The sequence below is a fragment of the Ochlerotatus camptorhynchus genome, unplaced genomic scaffold (genome assembly GCF_037179485.1).
Source record: "Ochlerotatus camptorhynchus isolate MF236.1 unplaced genomic scaffold, CSIRO-AGI_Acam_v1.1 ptg000078l, whole genome shotgun sequence".
NCBI classification, from domain to species: domain Eukaryota; kingdom Metazoa; phylum Arthropoda; class Insecta; order Diptera; family Culicidae; genus Ochlerotatus; species Ochlerotatus camptorhynchus.
The window spans coordinates 4,780,974-4,803,137 of NW_027040568.1; the positions used below are offsets into that span (position 1 = coordinate 4,780,974).

Here is a 22,164-nt window from a genome sequence, read left to right on the forward strand (position 1 = left end):
GCCCAAAACATCAAGTCTCCAAAACGTCAGAGAAAGAAGTTAGATTGTGGCACCATCTTTGCGGAAGAGTTTTGAACTATTTGTTTATGTCAATAGATGGTCCTTATTATGACGAGACATTTTGCCGAAGACACCAAGTCGCGGAAATGCTTCGTTTCGGAGTTATTAATTTTGATCCGCTAGGTTGCATTCCTGACCCAGTGTGCAATGTAAGCATTAGACATTTTAAGAAATTGCGCTTGATGTTTTTCTTGCCTGCTGTCCTCTGTCGCCATATTTTCATTATGAAAATGCCATTAGCCTTGGAATAAAATCCAAGAAATTTCAATAAAATAATGGCTAAATAAGAGATCCGAAATGATTTCCAGTGTGCATTGGTATGAATTTATGTATTGATCTCAATTTTCTGTAAAATTAAGGTAATTCCATCAAATTCATTTGATTTCTGAAACAATCTTTTTTGTTAACTTGAATTATTTTGGAGGCGCATTTATTTAACGCTCATATTATCTCAATATACACGATAACATTTCAAGCGCATATGTTTTGGAACTTCTAAAAAGTCATATATTTTCTTTAAAATTTTCACTAATGTAGCCAAGAAACAAAATTGATGGCATGGTGATCTTGACACCAACACTCAAACATATTTTTACCGCTAAAGATTTCCATTTGGAAAAAAAGTTTCAGCAGAACAGAACAACAACAAGCTAATTTATGGCGGTTGCTTTGAAGCCAATAAAAATTAAATTGGCTTTATAACTGATTTTCACCAAAGCGTAATAAAACTGCTTGGATACAATATTACTCTTATAGAGGCTATGAGAACCTTTTGTAGAGTATGAGGCTTCCTGACAAAAGGTTTTAAGACAGCTTTATTGTGATTCTCAAACATGCTTTATAAACCTTATCAAGAGTGGTCCACTAAGCTGTATGACGATCTTATAGCGGTTATCAAAAGGTTGTGCTGGAGCTATTAATTTTATTGGCGGTTTTATGAAATTGATCTCAATAACCACTAATAGAGTGCAATAAAACAAGAAATGCTACTTGGGTATACTTAGGCCAAAGTAGTTCTCTACCCTATACCTGTAGATCTAAAATGTCCGAGTTTTTGCAAAAACATGAATGATGATACATCATAATACACAATTATGCAAAGTTTCATGCAAATCGGAGAAAGTCGAGTAAACAATTATTTGTTTATACTATTTGGCCTGGAACTGCTAAACTGCCTAGGGTGCAATTTACTTTGTTTAAAATAGGTTACAAACGAAGCATTCTCGATTGCAAAAACGAGCCGTCATTCATTCGTTCTGTTATTTTAAATGAGATGACATGTTCTTTTCATCTGAATTGTTACGAACATCATTACCGAAAATTGCATCTTGAGTAACCAAGGCAGTTTTGAGCGGTCGGTATATCTATTCTGCAACTGTTGAAAAGTGGAAGCTGTGAGCATTTGAACCGATCCAAGATGAATACAACCCATCTAATTTCTGTTTTCACTCACGTCGGTACCATCAACGGCATCAATATACCATCATTTCCCCTGCATTATCCGTGCAAACCTAACGCCAATCCCTTCCACTCCTATTCCTTGTTACTCCCGTTTGAAATCAATTATTTATACGCAGCTAAAACCGGTTATTCATGCCACACTCCGGCGTGTTAGAAATCCACCAACTACCGGTCATAATCGCCTTCATCCTCCATCCAACCCAGTTCCCGTATCCAGCTTAGTCCAGTCTCATTGCTCCAATTGGCAGGTACTAAAACGGCCACAGCAATTTCCATCATCTTCATGTGCAAAGGTAGCAAGCAATCTCCGCCCGAACTACAATTTACATAATTTCCGCCGCAGTAGCACATTTACGCACAATCACCGAGCGGTCCGTGTCCCTGGCGCATATATGCTTGCATCGGTATCGCTTAAGTAACCGACCAGGGAAACCATGACTGATTAGCTGCCCACGGACGGAACTGAACAGTGGATTTGAATCTGCTAGGCATAAATCATATCAGTAAACTAGTATGCTTACACCGAAAACCCAGAGCTTGTAGGCATTAGTGTTGTCAATTTTCTACTTTGTTTGTTTGCGTTATTAGATGTAGATCCTAAAGGTAGATGGGAAACCAGGGCTAGTGAATTGATCGTATTGGTCGATATCTTGGTGATAAAAAATCTCCAATTAAGTCAAGACAATCCAAAGCGGACATAAATTTCAATGTCAGCCGGTGAAAAAAAAGATGTGTCACTAACATTACTCTCCTGGCCACATACATATATGCCACAGTCATATATGCCACAGTCAGTCAGGTGAAAAAAAAGATGTGTCAGTAACATTACTCTCCTGGCCACATACATATATGCCACATACATATATGCCACAGTCAGTCAGCTGTTAGTTCTATATTTTTTGATGCTGATTCCACTATATTCATGTTTTAAGGTTGAAGGTTGAAATTCTTCTTCCGCTTGTGATAAACCAACAAGAAAACGATGAACTGCCATATAGCTGATATCAAAAATTTAATCTCAAATTTACGCTTATCAAACGGTCTAGGTCAGGCCTGCATTTTGTTTATTTCTCATTCACTCTGGGCTAAAATTCATAATGATAAATAAATTGGGCTAAAATGATATCATTGTTGAGATCCTGAGGCCACGTCCGACCGTGGGCCGTAGAAAGCCCTGTGCCTTTTGAAACTGATTTGAATGTAAAGAGGACCCTATAAGTAACCACTGGAAAAAGTTCTCTCGATGTTAACCTTGTTCTTTTAAAGATTTTTTACATAAATTTGAACTAGACCGGTACGGCATGCCAGGTCCTTGAAATCGGATAAGCCGGATTTCATCGAACATCATTCCTAATCTTGTTTGGCAACTCACTAGGTAAGCCGCCTTCAATCTGATCGATCACCCTTGTTCGCTGCGCACATCTTCGTCTTGTTCCAGTCGGGTCGCTACCAAGAACCATTATCATTGGGTCTTTATCCGACATTATTACAATATGCCCAGCCCACCGTAGTCGCTCGATTTTCGCATTTGATCAAAAATATTTAAAATATTTGCTGCAATGCTATTTAATGATTTAATTCTTTTCTACAGTGATTCAACAATTTCCGAGCTAAATCCAATATTTTTGAAATTGGTTTAAAAATTTTAGAACTGAGACCAAATCAGAAACGATTTAGGAAATTCCTAATTGAGGAGACACTTTTCAAAGCAGATTCAAGCTGAGTCTGAACTTTTTTGAAGTGAGTTCAAACTTTCGAATAAGTCATCAACATTTTTCTAACTGAGTCTAAACTTTTCTGTTATGTTATTCAATCCTTTTAAAGTTGTCAAAGCTTTCCTGAAGTGATCCAACATATCCCGAACCCAAGTTTTGAAGAATTGGTTTCGCATTTTCTGGAGTGAGGCAGCATTAGCTGATTTAATCCTTTTCCTAAATGAATCCAAAGTTTCCTGCATTGATTCAACTTTTACCGAACTGAATCCAAACTAGTCAGAACGGGTTTGCAATTTCCTAAGTGAGTCCCAGATTTTTTGTTAACTGCTTTGGAATTTGGGAATGACACAATTTTGTTTAGCACATCTAGTTTTTCTTAAAGTATAGAAAGTTGTCCGAAGTGAACCGACACTTTTTTGAGCTTAAATTTTCCAAATGGAGTCAAACCTTTTCTGAAGTTGTTCAATACCTCCCTTAGGGAGTCCAAACTTTTCTATTGAGGGATTGAATTATATTCAATGTTAGTCTGAGCTTCCCTGAAGTGATTTAACTAACTTTTAACGTAGATTTCGCTCCCCTAGACCCCTTCCTCGTTCTTTTGAGATTCACATTCTTTCAAAATTAAGCTCATATTTCAAAGAATGGACCTTCGTGTGTTCATACCTGATGGTAGATTTTTTTAAGCAAGCACAATTGTTGAGAAAACTGGGTTTACATCAACAAAGGTACGTATTTTTATAGAAATTTGGATTTCTTGACCAGCCAAGTTGGATTTTGGCTCCGTTTTTTGAAAAACAGGCTTGGATTTTATAGAATAGACCTATGTAAGTTCATAGGGGATGGTAGATTTTTTTGAAGTCAGGAGCGATTTCGGTTCTATCGTTTGGAATTTGTGCTTGGATTTTATAGAATGAAACTGGCTGAATCCAAACGTGAAGGACGAACCTGATTAATATTCACAAAAGTACATATTTTCATAGAATTTTCCTGTTTTACCGAACTGAGTTTTGGCTCCTATCGTTGAAAAATAGGCTTGTATTTTATAGAATAAAACTTGCTGAATCCATACGTAAATGGTTGAATTTTTCAATTTTTGAGAAAAACGAGTTCACAAAAGTACGTATTTTCATAGAAATTTTGAATTTCTTTTCTGCCAAGTTCAATGTCGGCTCCGATCTTTAAATATAGACATGGATTTTATAGAACGTACCTTGCTGAATCCATACATCAGGGTTGAATTTTTAAATTTTTGAGAAAATCAAGTTTAAATCCTCAAAAATACGCAAAATTTTGATGGAAGTTCGCGTTTCCTGTTCAGCCAAGTTGGATTTTGGCTCCGTCCTTTGAAAAATAGGCTTAGATTTTATAGAATGGAGCTTCTGAATCTAAACGTGATGGTACATTTTTTGAAGCATGCACATTGTTTTTTAGAAATCTGAGTTTAAATTCTCAAAAGCATGTATATTTATAGAAATTTGGGTTTCCTGTTCCGCCAAGTTGAATTTCGGCTCCTTCCTTTGAACAAAGGCGTGGATTTTATAGAATCACATACGTATTTTCGTAGGTTTATAGATTTTATAGAATGTAAATTGCTGAATCCAAACGTGAAGGACGAACCTGGTTAATATTCAAAAAGTATGTATTTTCATAGAAATTTGATGTTTTTGTTCTGCTGTACTCAACTTCAGCTCATATCTTTGAAAAATAGGCTTGTATTTTATAGAATGGACCTTGCTGAATCCATACGTGAAGTAATCATTTAAATTTTTCGAACCTCTTAACGGAATCCCTTTATGAAGAGCTTTGAGTGTGTTGGTTTATTTCCTTTAAATTCCGTTATAATTGCTTATCTTTTGACAGATAAGGCTAAAACGAAGACTAAGAAGTAATGTAAACGTTCGAAATACACGGTTTAGATGTAATAAAAACGAATTTTGAATGTCTAATTTTTTTTATTCACACCACCTACCACCCCCTCGACTGGTGTGAGCATCGAGTGACAAAAGAAAAAATATGATTTGTTCCGGCCTTATGGTGGAATTTAAAAAAAAAACATCACAGGGAATTAAAGATTTGTCAGGGGAATCATTTTGTTCTAATAGGATTGTCACTACTTTTCGTTGTGTGACAATTTTACTTGGTATTGTTTTACACTTTTCCTGAAAAAATGCACCTATTTTCAATAACTGATATATAAAACTGTTTGACTGAATCAAATTTGGATAAATCCTTGATGCCCTCAATATTAAATTGAAGGATCATAAAATTAAAACAAGAAGATGTACTTTAATTATCCAATCTTCTATGCAATTATAATATGTGTTACAATACATTAAAAATCAATAAACATGAATATCAACTTAGCGGCGTTTAGAATATGGTGCTTGGCTATCCGGCTAAGGTGTGTTAGAGTTGGAATTTAGTGGTCTCTTTATTTTCAAACGTTCCAAACTTTCCAGATCTCCTATGCTACAAATGACGTTAATCTTCGGAATGCTCATAAGTATTACACCGTTTCGTCCTGGCCAAACAAATCTGCAATCCAGCTGATCCTGAGCTTTTCCCACCTCACTTAACAGCTTCATTCCAGAGGCTGTTAATTCATCCCACAAAAGAATAGACCGTGCTGGTTTTACCATCTTTTTGTTGAATAGTTTTTTTCTTATAAGACACATACATTTTTTTCGATCAACGGGTTTACGTCCCTTGATTAGAGCGTGATTAGAGATTTTATGTCTCAGAAAATCCTGGCGGCACCAACTGGGATTGAACCCAAGCCCTTTGGGGTGAAAGGCAATCACGCTTGCCACTACACTACCGGCGCCACTTATACATAATGGTAGTAGAAACGTTAAATTGCACCTGATTCATCTCAATCAATAATGTTCGTCTTAAGGCAGCACTTTGGCATCTAACAAATGGACCATCAATTTCAATCCTCATTTGACCTATAAGTCAGCTTTCCTCTCACCCGAGAAATGAGTGCACATAACTGCATCCAAGTGATGGAGCTGTGCACCAACAGCAACATCAACCACCACAACGTCGTCGTCGTCGTCATCGCGTGAAAGCCACTCGACAACTTAAATCTTGAGCAATGCAACACCAAGTAAAAGAGCATGGTAAACGAGCAGCAACCATACATCATACAGTTGCCCAACGGCCGTCGTCGTCGTCGCCGCTGTCGTGACACCGAATATGATAGGCAAAAGTCATCTCACATAACACCACATCATGGAGCTTTCCCGATCAACAACCAGTTTCAATTCTGCTTCAGATACCCACAACACTGTACAGACAGAGAAGTAGGTAGACATCGAAGCAAAAAGGTTGACCGAATTTTCTCGGAATTTCACTGTCATTGAACCATCATCGACCGAAACACCACAACAATCGGTTATCTACGTTTGTTTCATGGAAACTCAATACCGCCGTATGAATATTTAAATACGGATGAAATTAGAGACCCCAACCCTTCCGATTCATGTTGCGTTTTCTCTTGACATGTTGTGAATGGAAAGTGCAAAAAGCGTTTGTATTGATAGATTCATAAACATGGAGACTGCACAACACGATAGCTCATTGGTATTCAGGTGCTAGAAGAAAACAATGGCAATCAATATCTTTCCATTTCCTGTTATTGAAACGATCGTTTTAAATTCCAAAGTAGGATTCGTCTTTCGCATAGAACGTCAAACTAGCATCTGTAAACGACCCAACAGTTTAGCTTAGTGAAAAACCTTCAATTTATAATGACGAATAACGCAAACACCAATATCTTCTTCTTCTTCGCATTTCAAGCTTAATGCATATCGCATATTAGCTTATTGCGTGCTCTCAACTTAGTGTTCTAGATGCACTTCCACAGTTATGAATTGAGAGCTTTCGATGCCTGTACCATTTTTGCATTGGTATAATTGTGTGGCAAGTCCAATCATACTTCTATGCCCAGGGAAGTCGAGAAAATTTCCAACCCGAAAAATTCCTAGACCGGACCGGGAATCGAACCCAGCCACCTCCAGCATGGTCTTGCTTTGTAGCTGCGCCTTTACCGACTGAGCTAAGGGAGGCCACCAATATCTTAATGTCTATTTGAAAGATCTTAAACATATGAATCAGCCATTCCATTGCCATACGAAGCTAGTTTCGCATAATTTGACCAACATCGCAAAGGTTTTCCATACAGAAATTTATATAAACTCGAATATGCACCACCGACTGTAACCAATCGAAAGTCTTGATACACCGGCAGCTCCAAAGCAACATCGCACAATGCCGCTTCCCGTCGCGAAATGGCCGTTACATAGCGACCGCGTTTATAAATAAACCAAAACAATGAAAATGTAAAACAGCAACAAACGAAACGGAAAAAACTAACATTTGGTGTGCTAGACGGCCGCTTTGACGTATGTGCCATGTGGTGGATGGAGCCTCGTAAATTCCGTCTCTTTCCTTCACCTTGCAAATTTATAGTTTCCAATGTAGTTGCAAGGGCTCCGAAAGAGACCACACGACGCACGGTTGTATTAGCCACTTCCTACTCTGACTGGTGAGTGCTGCTACCAACAACAACAGCTTTTAAACATAGGACCCAAAAGATCGCAAGATACACATACACATTCTGTTGGCTTCGAGCGAGAGTGAAATATGGAAATTTGAGAAAGTTTGCATTAATTTTCGTCAACATTTTTTTATTGGCATTTGAAAAACACTTTATTCGCCAGAAACAAAAATATATATAATTTAAACTTTAATCAAATTAAAATGCAAACCAGACTACATATAACTAGGCTAATGAATTATCTGATGATGGGCAATGCAGTTGCGAAGGAAAAGAATTTATTTCATAGGAATGTCTGGCGCAAGCAAGGTTTTCTCCCACGCATTGCTAGTTCTTATCATAAAGGGGTTTTTCTTCTTTTTTTTCATTCAGTGCCACACAGTGGCGCCATAAGCGCGAAAACAATGTTTGCGGATGTAGCTGTTGTTGTCGGTGAAGTATGTGAGTTTTCAACGATTAAAAAAAGTCATAATTAGGGAAATTGGAAAATCGCAAGCAAAATAAGCCAAATTTAAGGTCGAGAAATGTGAAAAACTTGAAATTTCGCGGCAATATTTGAACTAACAAAAATCTTAATAATGATAACATTTTCTTCATTTGAACAATCATTTACCAAGAAAAACAACATGATTTGTTAAATTTGGCTGTCTCAAATTATGATTATATTTCAAAGATCTAGGTAGGAATGATTTTTAAACTGCTCGAATGAAGTGATCGGCTATGTCCAGTACTATTTATTTGATCTAATACCTGCCACATAAAAACAAATGAACGACATAAACATTACGCTTTGGTGTAAATTACAAAATCTTCTCAATTTTCTAGATAAAAAGTCTGAAAATTATATTTCAAAGTTTGAGTGGCAGTTATTTTAAACTGATTGACAAAGTGGTTCATTGATCTAAAAATCACAACATCAACGGTTTCATAATTCATATTGTAGGCTCCAAGGTCCAACGATGTCCACTGAAATATCCACAGAGAAGCTGAAAGTCATCGTGGAAGGACTTTTCCCGAAGCACGACCCAACGACCTGGCCACCTACACCGTACGGAGAGGGAGGGAGAGATAACGTCGAAGTCGCCAACGAGGAACTTGTAGCAGTGGCGAAAAGATTGAAGGTGAAGAAAACTCCCGGTCCGGTTGGAATCCATAACGTGGTATTGAAAGCGTCGATCCAGGCGTCTCCGGACATGGTCACTTCCCTGACAGGTGGAAGGGTCACTTCCCTGACAGGTGGAAGGGTCACTTCTCTGACAGGTGGAAAATACAGAAGCTAAATCCAGCATCGTACAGGCTTATATGCCTGCTGGATACACTTGGAAAACTCTTGGAGAGGATCATCCTGAACAGGCTGACGAAATGCACAGAAAGTGAGCACGGATTATCGGAGAGGTAGTTTGGATTCCGGAAAGAGAGATCAACGGTGGATGCAATCCGGGCAGTGGTCGAGGGAGCCAAGAAGGCGTCCAAACAGAAGCGGAGAAGAGATCGATATTGCGCCGTGATAACGATCGACGTCGAGGAGCACGCCCCCTCTAAGCGATAGTTAAAATCAAGAGTTATGGAGTTCCAGCCTGGGTTGCAGCGCTGGAAAAGAAAGAAGAACTGAGCAGTACGTTCCGGTTCATGGCCATGCGAGTCGTGAGTGCCTACAGAACCATCTCTTATGCGGAAGTCTCGGCTAAGTGGCAACAGAAGTGACAACAGGAGTGGGACACGGCGGATAATGGTAGATGGACACACAAACTGTAGGGTGTCCCAGAATGTCTAAGCACGATTAAAAAAAATGATAACGTAACTCTGTTTACAGCAAATTCGATTTTTATTTCGTATTCATGTTCTCTATAGTATTCTCTTACAGTTAAACGTGGAAAATCCGAGATCCGATCAGTCGTAAGCCAGGGACCGGATTTTTGATCTCACGCTACTCATTACCTTCAGCACAGGTACCTTCCCGAGCAGGAGAAAATAAATTATTTATACCAAATTAAGGTATGGAAATAGCATAACTGGTAACCTAAATATGGTAATGACTAGGGCTAGGACTAGGTAAAATACCAAACATTGAGGAAATGTTCTACGAATAACAAATAAATAAATAATTGAGTCAATATAATAACTGACAGATAACCGACGCTTTTTTGATGCCTGAATTCCATAATTTGTTATTTTAAAGGTCTTCTAATACCAATCCAATAACTCTTTTAGGTGTTATTGCCTTAAAACTGAAAGATCACATTTTGTTATTATGGCAATTGTTTGATATTTTACAAAATATTTACATGTTTCCGCAAATATGCTTTGGTCAGGGCCCAAAAAGTTTCGATTGGCCTGGCCTGGGGACAGTTTGGCGGATTCATCTCCTTGGTTTTATACCAGGCTACCGGATCCTTGGAATAATGAACCGACGCCAAATCCGACCAAAACAGTAATGAGGCGTCGTGTTTGCGGAGGATGGGTAACAGACGCTTTTTTAAACACTCACGCACGTAAACATCGGTTGTCATTGTCTCCGTTGTCACAAACGGTTACCACACTCACAAATGGCTTGCCAAACCATAGCCTTTTTAACGAATTTTTCGGAAAATATCGGCTTATCCGCGTCGTCAACACTTCAGCCACCACGAACGGTGTAGTACTGATCACCAGGAAGAGTTTTGTAATTAAATTTAACGTATGATTCATCGTCCATAATCACGCACACCAATTTTTCGCACAGCAATTGGTCGTATAACTTTCGAGCCCTCGGTTTGACGGATGCGGCTTGTTTTTCAATCCGCTTAGGCTTCTTTGGCTTCTTATACGTCTTTATACCCATTCTTGCCTTGGCCCGCTAGACGTTACTCTTCGAGGATCCCACTTTTATAGTCACGTCTCGAAACTAAGCACTTTTCTTGCGAGTGAAAGCTTACACGATTTTCCGGTCCAGACTTTTGCTTGTCCTGGAAAGTTGCTTCATCACCATACTTCAGAATCGCGTTTCGAACGGCTCCGATGCTTACACCTTCCAATTTCGCTAATTGACTCAGAGAAATGATGGGGATAGTACACCATTTGTGCACGATCTGTTTGCGCTTTTCCGAAGAAATGCACGATGCATTGTCACGAAAATGTAAAGAACCGACACTTACGATGCACGAAACTGTTTGTTGAAACGTGAAAAATGATTCAGCGTGATAATCAGCTGTTTAAACGTCATCTGAAACAAGCAGGGGTGTTCCAAAGTCGTGCTTAGACATTCTGGAACACCCTATAATACCGATTCTTTCGACCTGGGTGAACAGAAAACTCGAAACGACCTGGGTGGCCTAGTAACGACCGTTTTTGCTTATTGAGCAGCCTTTAAATTACGGAGCTGATAGATTCGCATCATTTGCGTGAATATTATTCGTGTGAATTTCGAAAAACAATACATTTTATATTAAAACCACGATCGCATCACTTATCAAAGTGAATCTTGATCCAACGAACTCTACCTACTAAAAAAAAGTCCCCCTCCTGTGACCTTTATGGGGACGCATAGGTAAACATAGTCCGAGAAACAACAAAGGTTACTCTAATATTCCTTGCTCACTCTCACCTGATTGCAAGGACGAGGCCGGCGCCGTTATTAATCTTTAAAATATGGAGTCACTGAAACTTGTACAATGAGAATGAACGGTACTCGCAGCCTCATTCAGTAGATTTATTGTGCAATTTCACTGATTCTGATCAATCACGGAGTAGCAACCAATGGTATGTGCAGTCAGTCTCAGCTATGCTAAGCTTTCTAGCAAACCTAAAATAACGACAAACAATTCAATACTTACAGTATTCCGGAGCAGGTCGTACATACGAACGAACCGATGGTCATGTTGATGTAGGTGGGCCCCTTCTGACCACAATCGAAGCACTCCTTGTTGCCTCCGATGGTAACCAACTCCCGGAGTGTTTTCAACACTTTATCATCCTGTTTCTTGCGAACCACCGCCATGGCCGTCGATGATTTATGTAATTTGTAAATTTTGCTACCGTTTGTGCGCGCCTCTTCCGCGCTCTGTTGTTATCCACTAAAATCGATTTCTCGTTGCACAAACAATTCGAACAATCTTCGCCTTGAGCCGAACGATTTTTTCTGCCACTTTACACTTTTTTATGCTTTTGCTTTCAACTACTATATATTTTCGGCCGCAACCGTTCGCAATCAAACGCCTTAAACCACTACTGCACAGATCTTCTTCGTAAGTTATCAAACTATTGCACGCAGTTTCAACACGATTTCAGTACGCCACACCGTCGACTGTAGGGTGCAATAACAAATAAAAAATAAATATGAAAAATGTGTCAAATTATTCAATCATACTGTATAAAAACATATCAACCGGATTCGGAGAGGCACGAAGCAACTTTCCCAAAAGAACACACTCGATGAATCAAAGTTGCTTGACTCTGACTGAGCTCAGCTGCTGTATGCCTGTATGTATGATTGGACTGACTGCACCGCATTATTATAGCACGGAGAACGATTTTTTCTTCGTGTGCGTTGTCCAGCTGCTACCTTAAGCCCACTGCTGTAGTAGGAATAGACACATATGATAGTTTTAGATAGTTTTGCTGGCACTGGTTCTCAGCAGAAGTCACACAATAACACTTGCTCGATAGGATGAGTCAGGCGGAACAGACACGTGCGACAGTGTGGGCAGATTGCAGATGCATGGAATTGTAGAAGCATGTACGTACAATTGATGTACATATTGAACGGTAAAACAGTACTTCAACTATGTTTTTAAATTTGTTTGTTTCTATCTTGAAGACCACTTAAATTTAAATTTAATGTTCGGCATCTACGCCATCCTTCAAGAATAAGAAAATCCTATTATAATAGGATATGCACTGAAATTAATTAAACAAGTTTTATAATTAATAGATTATCTTCAAAAAAGGATATCAGTCCCACCATACTTTAAATAACAATTTGGTACATGAACTGGGTAAATAACGGAAATTTTCCTCAAAATGTCAAACATGTTGACGGACCTTGTATATTTTACTACTTGCATTAGATAATCACCCATATTCTTGTTTTCGTTCAAACCGTATTTTCCATACAAAAAAAAAAGTTTTTTTGTATGGAAAATACGGTTCGAACGAAAACATGAATATGGGTGAACAAGCAATTTTCCCTAAATATTAACCTATTTTAGATAGGCTTGTTTCATAGCTTCATTGCCCATCAAAATCTACCTCAAAGCTTAAACAATGTATGAAAAAACACTAGAAAAAACAATAGTAGACTTGTAGTCACTAGATCCGAATTTGTAAGCAGACATAGGGTAGTTGTTACAGTGATAGTGGAGTCCCTATAGTTGCGGTATGAGCTTATTGCATGAATAAGGGTAAATAGATTACCTTATGTTTAATCAATAATTCTCCAAAAGTAGAGTGGATTTACATTCAAATACTACACATTAGCTTAAAAAATTATATAATTCCATATGCACTTCCAATCCATATACCAGCCACTTCGATAGGGAATTTCTCCTGATAACGCAAGCATACGAATCAGTTGCTTTGTTAAAATATGCTTGTGGCTGGCTGTTTTATCTATTCTGTGCACCATAGAAATTATCAGATTGGTTGCAATAATAGTTCTAATAGTCAGATAATATAACAGTTCTACTTATAGGTGACCATTTCAAACAGTATTTTGAAATACGTTAACGTTTTAATAGTAACTGTTAGTTAGCAGATAAATTGAGGTAATGGCGGCGCTTCTGGTTTTCACAATGTTTTTAACTTCTCAGATGACTATTGTTAACAAACTATTTCTTTTCGACGGAAAGGTCTGCACTATATTCCACTGGATATGAAGACATAGCGAATACATTTACATCATACCCAGAAATACGACTACTAACCAAAAAAGTGCTTTAGATTTGTTTTCTTGTTGTTTTGAAATAAGTTCCTCATACCCAGGGTTGCTTCCACTTACTAACTATTAAAATATATTGAATGATATATTGCACTTGTACGGCATTTTTAAGTGAGTTTGAAAAGATTGATTTAGGCTTTATTGTGTCATTATTAGAGTCTTTAGGGCCATTATGACGTTTAAATATTATGATACGAGTTTTTAGGCTGGTTTAGGGGTTTAATGTCATTTTGGCTATTGTAAACCTATTCCAGGCCATTTTTATGAGTTAAATAAATTTTGTTAATTCTAGCTTAATTTAACGAATGTGAGGCCATTTTTGGTGTTTTTAATACTACTTTGAGAGTTTCCAGGATGTTTTAACGTTTCAATAACTTTTTTAGCGTGTTGAGTTCACTTTTACGTAAGGCCATTTTTAGTGTTAATACTTCTTTGTTGTTGTATGGCTACTCATGCATGTTCCTTTTAAGTGTTTTCAGATCATTTTTGTACATGTTAGGCTGTTTTTGGACTGATTTGGCGTTTTACCTAAATTTTGCCGTTTTTTTTTTGCTGTTTTAAAATATTGGTAAAATATCTCAGTTTGGACGATTCAATTCCATTTTGGGTTTCAGGTAATCATGCAGGCTTTCATGTTTGCATTTTAAAACATTTTGAGTTTGCAAGGTAATTTTAACCTTATAACATCTGTAATCAATATTAATGGGCCAGCTCATGCAATTTCTCAATGTGGGTCGCAGTTAGCAACAATTTGACAACTGCTACAATACAGTATTGCCTACAAAGCAACAGCTTGATCATGTCGTAAGATAATCAATCTCTTAAATAATAAAATAACTATTTCATTTGTCGTTTCACTAAAAAACGATCTTCAGCAAATTTGTAGCTCCTACAAGAGCATCATCTCGGACCAATTTAGAAAAAGGGTAGAAAACATTGTGTTGATGGGTGCGATATCTACCAGGTGAAGAAGCCGACTCCCTGGCATTCGATTGCCGTCAACGGATGGCAATCTATGTCCATCGGTGATTGGCGCTCGATTGCGAAGATCGACGATAAATAAAGGAATCAATCAAGCAATGAATGAAACGTTTGGATTTTCCATATAATCATAATAAAACTTTAAATAGTTTGTGCAAAGTAAGTTTCAACCCAAATGAGTTCACATTTTCACACAAGATTTGGAAACGTTTAAGCAAAAAAATGCATCAGTCTATTACGCATCCACCGGAAGTGCAGGATGCAGAACATTTAAAAAACAGTTAGAATGAGCCAGAACCTACATGATTTTTAAATTAAAAAAAAAACTAGAGCTTCGATGGACTGGTCGAGAAGCGCAACCAGATGATGCTATTGATAATTTCTAAAGAAATGTATGGAGAATTCGAAGAGAAATCAATGTATAAAGGTAAGTACTATCCAAAAACCAATCTAAAGAGCATAATTTCACGAACAAATTTGAACAACTTTGGAAATAGTAGACTTTAGTACTTGAGAATACTGTAATATATGAGCAATAGTTGAAAGGGTAAGGTACATATATCTCATGATGGATTAGTAATTATAGCAGGACAAAAAAGGATCTACTCAAACTGTACCGGAATTCCATTATTATAGAGGATTCCACCAATTTGCTAGGAATGCCATGAAGAATATTAAGTTGAAAAAACCCCTTTCACACAATATTTTAGTACGCTTCCGCAAAGGAAGTTCAAAACCAAACAAAACCAAAATTGATTAAAAAGCCTGGGATCCATTGCATGATTCCATGAATAAAAATAATGTTATCCAAAGGATGTGTACTTCATGACGCGAATTTTATAAAAATAATATGAAAGCTGCATTGTTACAATAACGTGGGAATTCTTCGAAGGAGTTTGAAAGAAACCGCTAAGAGGCTTTCAACTTCCGTGTGATTTTGAAAAATAAAACCCAGTTTTTTTTTTTCGAATAAACAGCAACACACATTGTTCATATCGCACAAAATCTTTATATAAAACTATTGTTTGGTTTCTAGTGATGTATTGAAAAATTTAATTTGCTATTAGGTATGCGTGGATTTTTACTACTTACTATGGAGAAATGTTTAAAAAATGTAAAGAAAATTAAAATTATAGTCTCTCTACTTACTTTAAGGTATTTGCAATAATATTAATTATAGCGAAGTTAAAGATTCAAAAGGTCAATTTTTTTTTTCTTTTCAGAGCCTGCATCAAAACAATGAACAACATACGAAAAAATAACTACTGACCCAGGTGTCGCAAATTTTTAGCAATTTTTTTGAGCACCAATAGAAAGTAACATAGTTTACTTTGTTTCCCAATCGGTAGGTATGTGTATAGTCACTTATAAATTATACTAGAAGTAGAACACTGCGTAACGTGACAACGCGACCTAAAAATTGCATTTTATCGACGTTAACTCTGTTTTAATAGAAATTTTCCGGCGAATAAAAATATTATGATATTACCCAGTTAATTTTAATCGTGTTTTTCAAGACAAACTAAAGTGAAATTCAATTTAAAGTAATAAAAACACAGAAAATAAAAAAAAATAGTTGAAAAACCGTGGTGAAGGACTTTATGGAATGGGCCTGTATCCTATTTTTTTATTTATATTATACTCTTTTCTATCTATATTTTAAATTGTACAATAGTTAACACGTTCATGTTAATCTCCAACAAAATTAAAGTATGCTCAAACAGCTGATCACGTTGCGTACACAAACCATCTGGCCACCCTGTCGTACATTCTTCTGTTTTGTGTGGCCAACCACCACTACTGCTGCTGAATTAACACACCTAAACGAGCACATATGTTTTCAAGAGTGTCTGCGGCAAGTAGAACAAAAACACCTCCAGAATACACAGCAAAACTAGCACAAGATATAATTCAATTTATTACACATTATTATTCTGCTTAATTCCCACCCACTTGACCAGTTTTTCTTTTTTTTCTCTCCAATGAGGGGCTTTCTCCTGCTCCTACACTTTTCTTCGTTCATACAAAACACACAGCAGTAATTGAACTTCCTTTCACACTCTCTACGGCCTCAGTGCGTATGTGTATCTCTTTCTCAGTGCTGTAAGCCGAAGGTTTTCTCTTGTGTTGGTTTTTTTTCTCTTCTTTTCACTCATTCATTCGTCTTTCCTCGCCGTATGAGTAATTTTTTTAATAACCTGAATAATTTTTTACTTTTGCTGCTTCACAATTTCGGCCAACCAAGGCAAAAGAAAACAAACCACACAAATTCATGCGATATTTTTCTTTTCGTCTTTGCCTACTTTGCACAACAAAATACACATCCGCAATTTTTATTTATCTTTTATCGTATCACCACTTCCTCACTCGCAGCACTTGCCATCTAAATCTGAGCAGTCTTTCCGTTGATGGTGTTACTTGCTGTTATTGCTGTTGTTGATTCAAAATAGGGCCAGGACTCGTCGTCATAAAGAAACAAGACGACAGCGGCCTTCTATTTCCGTCCAAACAGAGCGGTTTGCAATAACCCAAATTATTTTTCAAGACGTTTTCTATTTAGGGATTCCTTCATAAGCACTGTCTCTAAAACGGAACTCACCGCTCGTTCCAAGAACTGATGACACTACACTGAAAGTTTTCTTCCAGACGGAGCAGCTGACCTCCGGAAACGAGACAACCGGACGAATCCGCACAAACCCTACGTGAGTAAAAGACACCAGAATAAACACTTTATTTTATCAAGGACCGTCGTCGCACACGCTTCACAACGAGAATGTCGTTAAAATTGCTGATTGCACCAACAAACTTATAATCCACCAAGCAGAAGAGAACCGCTCGCGGAACAATAAAAATACGCGACCAACCACGACCGAAGAACACTGCACACAGAATGACGACGCTCGAGTCGAACCAACAAAACTGCGGCGCGATGATGTGATGACCGACCGACGAGACGACGACGATCGACTCCGACATCGACAGTCAGCAGGTTTTGAATGCACGAACATTCACACACACACTAGAACGGTGGCGATGTCTCACTCAACTCAATACACCTTCATTGGCGTCGTATGCTATCTTGTTCCATTCATTGAAATTTATAGAACTATGTAATTATTGTAGTATCTTGAACTGATATTCGATTGCATAAATTTTCAAAATACCTAGCGTAATAACAAATAAATACAACATTTGCATTACAATGAAACGTAATTTCGATTTGCGATTCTGGAGAAACGCCCAAACATTCCAAATGAAACAAGGCACCATACCGCCTACGATTCCCTGTCGGACTCGTCGTACCTCTTATGAATCGGAATTTGTTTTTGTCAGAATTACACGCAACACCTATACATTCGAACAAGCATGCGAAAAAAAAACCGAAAACATAACGGTACCAGTAGTGACGGTTACGATTGATTGAAGCGTTAGCACACTTTGTCAATGAACAAAAGGGAAGTCAGCCATTGCGATCGTTTCGTACACGGCCATTGAACTAACTCATATTTGAGTGCTGTTTACTCAAATTCGCAAATATGTTGGTCAGGGAGCATCCATTAAGTACGTCACGTTCTAGGCGATGAGGAGGGGGGGAATTTTCAGATGTGTGACAAGCAATTGATTAGGTATAGGGTAAACGCTCCTATAGTTGCGGTACGTTAGAAGCGTTAGGTTCCTATAGTTGTGTATTTAGTCTCCAGATCTCCATGCACAACTATAGGAACCTAACGCTTCTAACGTACCGCAACTATAGAAGCGTTTCCCCTATGGAAAAAGTGACGAAAGGGGGGACGGAAGGGATGATTTTTCCTAAATATCGTTTAACGTGCCTGCTTAATGCACACTGTAACTGTAACCATTAATGGGTAAAAAGTACCCATTGTTGATGACTATATGAAGCTGTCAAATAATGGCTTACTTTCAATTTACTTGCTGATAATTGGAACTTGTTTACCCATTCCTCAGATCGCTTTGGACGAAAATAATAAGTACTTTTTTACTCATAAATGAGGGAAATGAAACTTAGATAACATCTTCCAGTCCTCGCTTCAGTCGCAAAGTGTCTTGCAGATATTTCGAAAGGAAATTGCTTGAAAAGTAGGTTTTTCTTAGTTTATTTCTTTCTGCTAGTAATCTAAAACTTGCAGGGACAGAACTAACTCTATCAGCAATGAGGTCCCAGGAGAGTTCTACCATAAGTAGTACCAGGAAACTGGCAACCCCATATCAGTCCTATACGTTTGACAGTAGGCAAGATCACGGGCCTTAAATACGGCCCGCCTGACGTATACATGGTGGAAAGGAACGGAAAATCGTGTTGTAAGCAGAAAGACAAGAGCAGATAATAGCATCAAAAACATGACCGCCAGACAGGCCCCTGGGTAGTACCGTCTAGAGTACCTTAGAGGTAACTCTAAGACCAGAAGGTCCTGAAGAAACGTGCTCAACTTTTTGGCTCAGTTTTCTCCATACATTTTTGGGAAAGGAATTATATTGGAACCATTTTATTTATGAATTGAGAACTTTAATGGTAATGGTTATGGTAGTCGGTAAGGTTCATAGATGGTTTTGTAACATCCATCAACTTTATGTGGAATATATCGCGAATTGGTTGCCTGATTACGATATATTCCACGTAAAGTTGACCGATAATACAAAACCACTAATGAACTTTACTGGCTACCATAACCATTACCATTAAAGTAATCAAACCATAAGTAAAAAGGTTCTAATATAGTCCTCTATCCGAAAATGTATGGAAAAAACATCTATTTTGAAAGGTAATGGGTTGTTAAGAATCAAGGTAAGGTAAAGTGTAAGGTTCACTTCCAAAGAACCATAATACATAAGGTTAAAACTTTATCAAACAAACGTTCATGTAAAGTTCCATAACCATTTCAGTTAAAGTTTAGCAGGGATTGTAGACAATTTTTAACCATTGTCGGTAACGTCAAGTTATGGTTCGCGTTTATGCGGGTGCTATTATCTTCGGTCCCAAGCTAATCGATGCATCCCTCGAAACAAAGGAAAATCCACGAGCCCCTCATTTTATCTGTCAAACTTTCATAGCGAATCAAAACAAACAGTGAACTGCTAGAATTTCGACTATAATAGGGTACACTTATAGTTATACTTGGGACCAATAGGCTAGCCAAGTAGTGAGCCGATTTCAAATCGTTAGTTTCAACCGGTTTCCAGGGCTAGAATAGGGTACGCTTAAACGCTGTCCAGACTGGAGGGTTATAACATGTTATAACGGTTGTCAAATAATTACAACACAGAAACCACCATCAAGATAGCGCTATAACATGTTATAACTCTGTAGTCTGAACGTACTATTATAGATATACTTGGGACCAATAGGCTAGCCAAGTAGTGAGCCAATTTCAAATCGTTAGTTTCCACCGATTTCCAGGGCAGCGAATCGCTTTTTAATTTGTTTTTGCAAATCGCGCCTGATAATTTTCATGGCAGGATCACGTGTTCTTTGATATTGCCTCCTACGGACATTTTTCAGACCGATCAAGAACTAAAGATCGTCGTCTATTGTAATTGAATCGAATTTAACCTCGTATTTTGGTAATGAGGCAGCTCTTGCTTCAACTATAGAAGTAGTCAGATATTCAAGAGCATAATTAACATCATCTTTGGTTTGCAAAGGAATGTTTGGATCGAAGTTATGTTCGATATTGCTCCCAATCAGCTGTATGGCAATTGCAAGTAGATTGCAAGGGATTAGAAATTATTTCATGGGATATTTCAAAAGTTACTGGAAGGTGATCAGAACAGAAGTCATGGTAACTAATTGGCTACAAAGTTGACATGAATCAGTTAAGACCAAATCAATAGTTCTTGGATATTGAATAGTGTAATAACCTGGAGAACAGTCATCAAACAGAATATTACCATTGGAATTGCTTTAAGCATTATTCCATGAACGGTGTTTTGCATTAAATCACCAATAATGAAGAATTTAGACCTATGATGGGTAAGTTTCTGAAGGTCACCCTTGAACAAATTCTTTTGCTGGTCTACGCATTCTAATGGCAAATAGGCAGCTATAAACGTAATGGTTTCAAATGAAGAAAGAATTTGATGTTTAATTTGCCTATGAACAGTGATGGCACTACAGGTTTCGGCAATATGAGCGTTATGAGCTCTCAAAAAGTTAAATAGCTCGTCTTCATTATCTTTAAGAGATCGACCATTCCAATTCAAAATATTTAATGATTTAGAATCCATTACTGAATTTTAAAGTCATGACTATATTGTTCGCAAATTTGATAAAATATGTTTGGTTCTTCAAACCATATGGGCGCTTAGACCATGAAGTTCAAACTAAAATTTGGAATATGTTTTTGAAGGACCCGAATTATTTTGTAATTTCACATTTATATCCTACCAGGAGGTCCATGAAGATCTGCGGGTTCGAAAAATTTTGTCGTTACATCATACAATATCTCATTGAGTCGGCTGAACCATAGCCCCGAAATGATTTGGAAATCTAAGATATTTTTAACAGATCTATGTCTCTCATAATGTGATTAGGTCCTAAGTAGCTCTATGGATGCAAATAATAAGCCAGGACATCGAATAAAACCTTGGTTGAGCCCGAGGGGGGTGACACATCTACATCTCAATTTTAGATGCTCAAAAAATCTCACACTAGCGAGTCAATCTTCGAAAAATCTTCTTGCATTTCTCGCATCTACATGCTTCGTGCATCATCTTTTTGCAGGAAATCTTCAGAATCGTCATCAATCTTCTTTCCATCTACTCAGCGTGCGAGCAGCTAGCCACAGCACAACACAATCTTTACTGCAGCGTAGATAGAGTCGTCCCCCTCGGTTGAGCCTGTTCACAACAGCGAATAGAGTTCTCTACCACCGTTAGTATTAGTGAGAAGTCTCACTAATACATGCATTTTACTGGTTGAAAATAAAAAACAAACCACTGTCAAGTCGAACACTTTGACAGCTGATTTCGTGGTTGAAAATAATAAACAAAGCGATTTTACAGGGCTGCGCTAGCTAGATTGTATAAGTGAGATGTTGCGTCGAGAAGTCAATAGATTGGTACCACTGAAGTGTATCGATTACACCGCCACCGCTAACCACTCTACGTTTCCGATGTTGGCCGCAGGAATCAGCACAGCAGAAATATTTCCCTATCCTTTTTCCCCTCCTTGCATTTTGTTTTACTAGCCCCGAGAAGGCCGCGGGGAAACGGCTTCCCCTACTAACACTAGCAATAAGAACATAAATAAGTGTAAACATCCAATCAGAAACTAGCTTTTATGACATTGTACACGTTCATTCCGTTTTGCGTAGTACATTGTTAGATCAATCATCAATTTAAAAAAGTATAAAAGCAAGCGAATCACGCATTCACATTGTCATTCATTTATCTGCTTGTCCGTCAAGCAGTTCAGTCTGGTGTTTGCTCGCTCTGTCGAGTTGTTCGAAAATTTA

The 22,164-nt window shown here is 37.8% G+C and overlaps 1 protein-coding gene across 4 annotated transcripts in view; it reads right to left on the bottom strand.

Moving 5' to 3' along the window:
* Positions 1-17,660, bottom strand: part of drongo (Arf GTPase activating protein drongo) — a 129,210-nt gene extending 111,550 nt beyond the window's left edge. Inside the window, exons 1-2 of one of the 4 annotated variants that reach the window (XM_065217699.1) lie at positions 17,395-17,660; positions 11,610-12,079 (exon numbers count right to left, since the gene is read on the bottom strand). In XM_065217699.1, the coding sequence (XP_065073771.1) occupies positions 11,610-11,773 (164 nt within the window). In that variant the 5' untranslated portion in view covers positions 11,774-12,079; positions 17,395-17,660. Of the gene's footprint in view, positions 1-11,609; positions 12,080-16,615 lie in introns of all 4 variants that reach the window. The other 3 variants (XM_065217697.1, XM_065217698.1, XM_065217700.1) reach the window with 3 other exon arrangements.
* Positions 17,661-22,164: the final 4,504 nt, after the last annotated feature.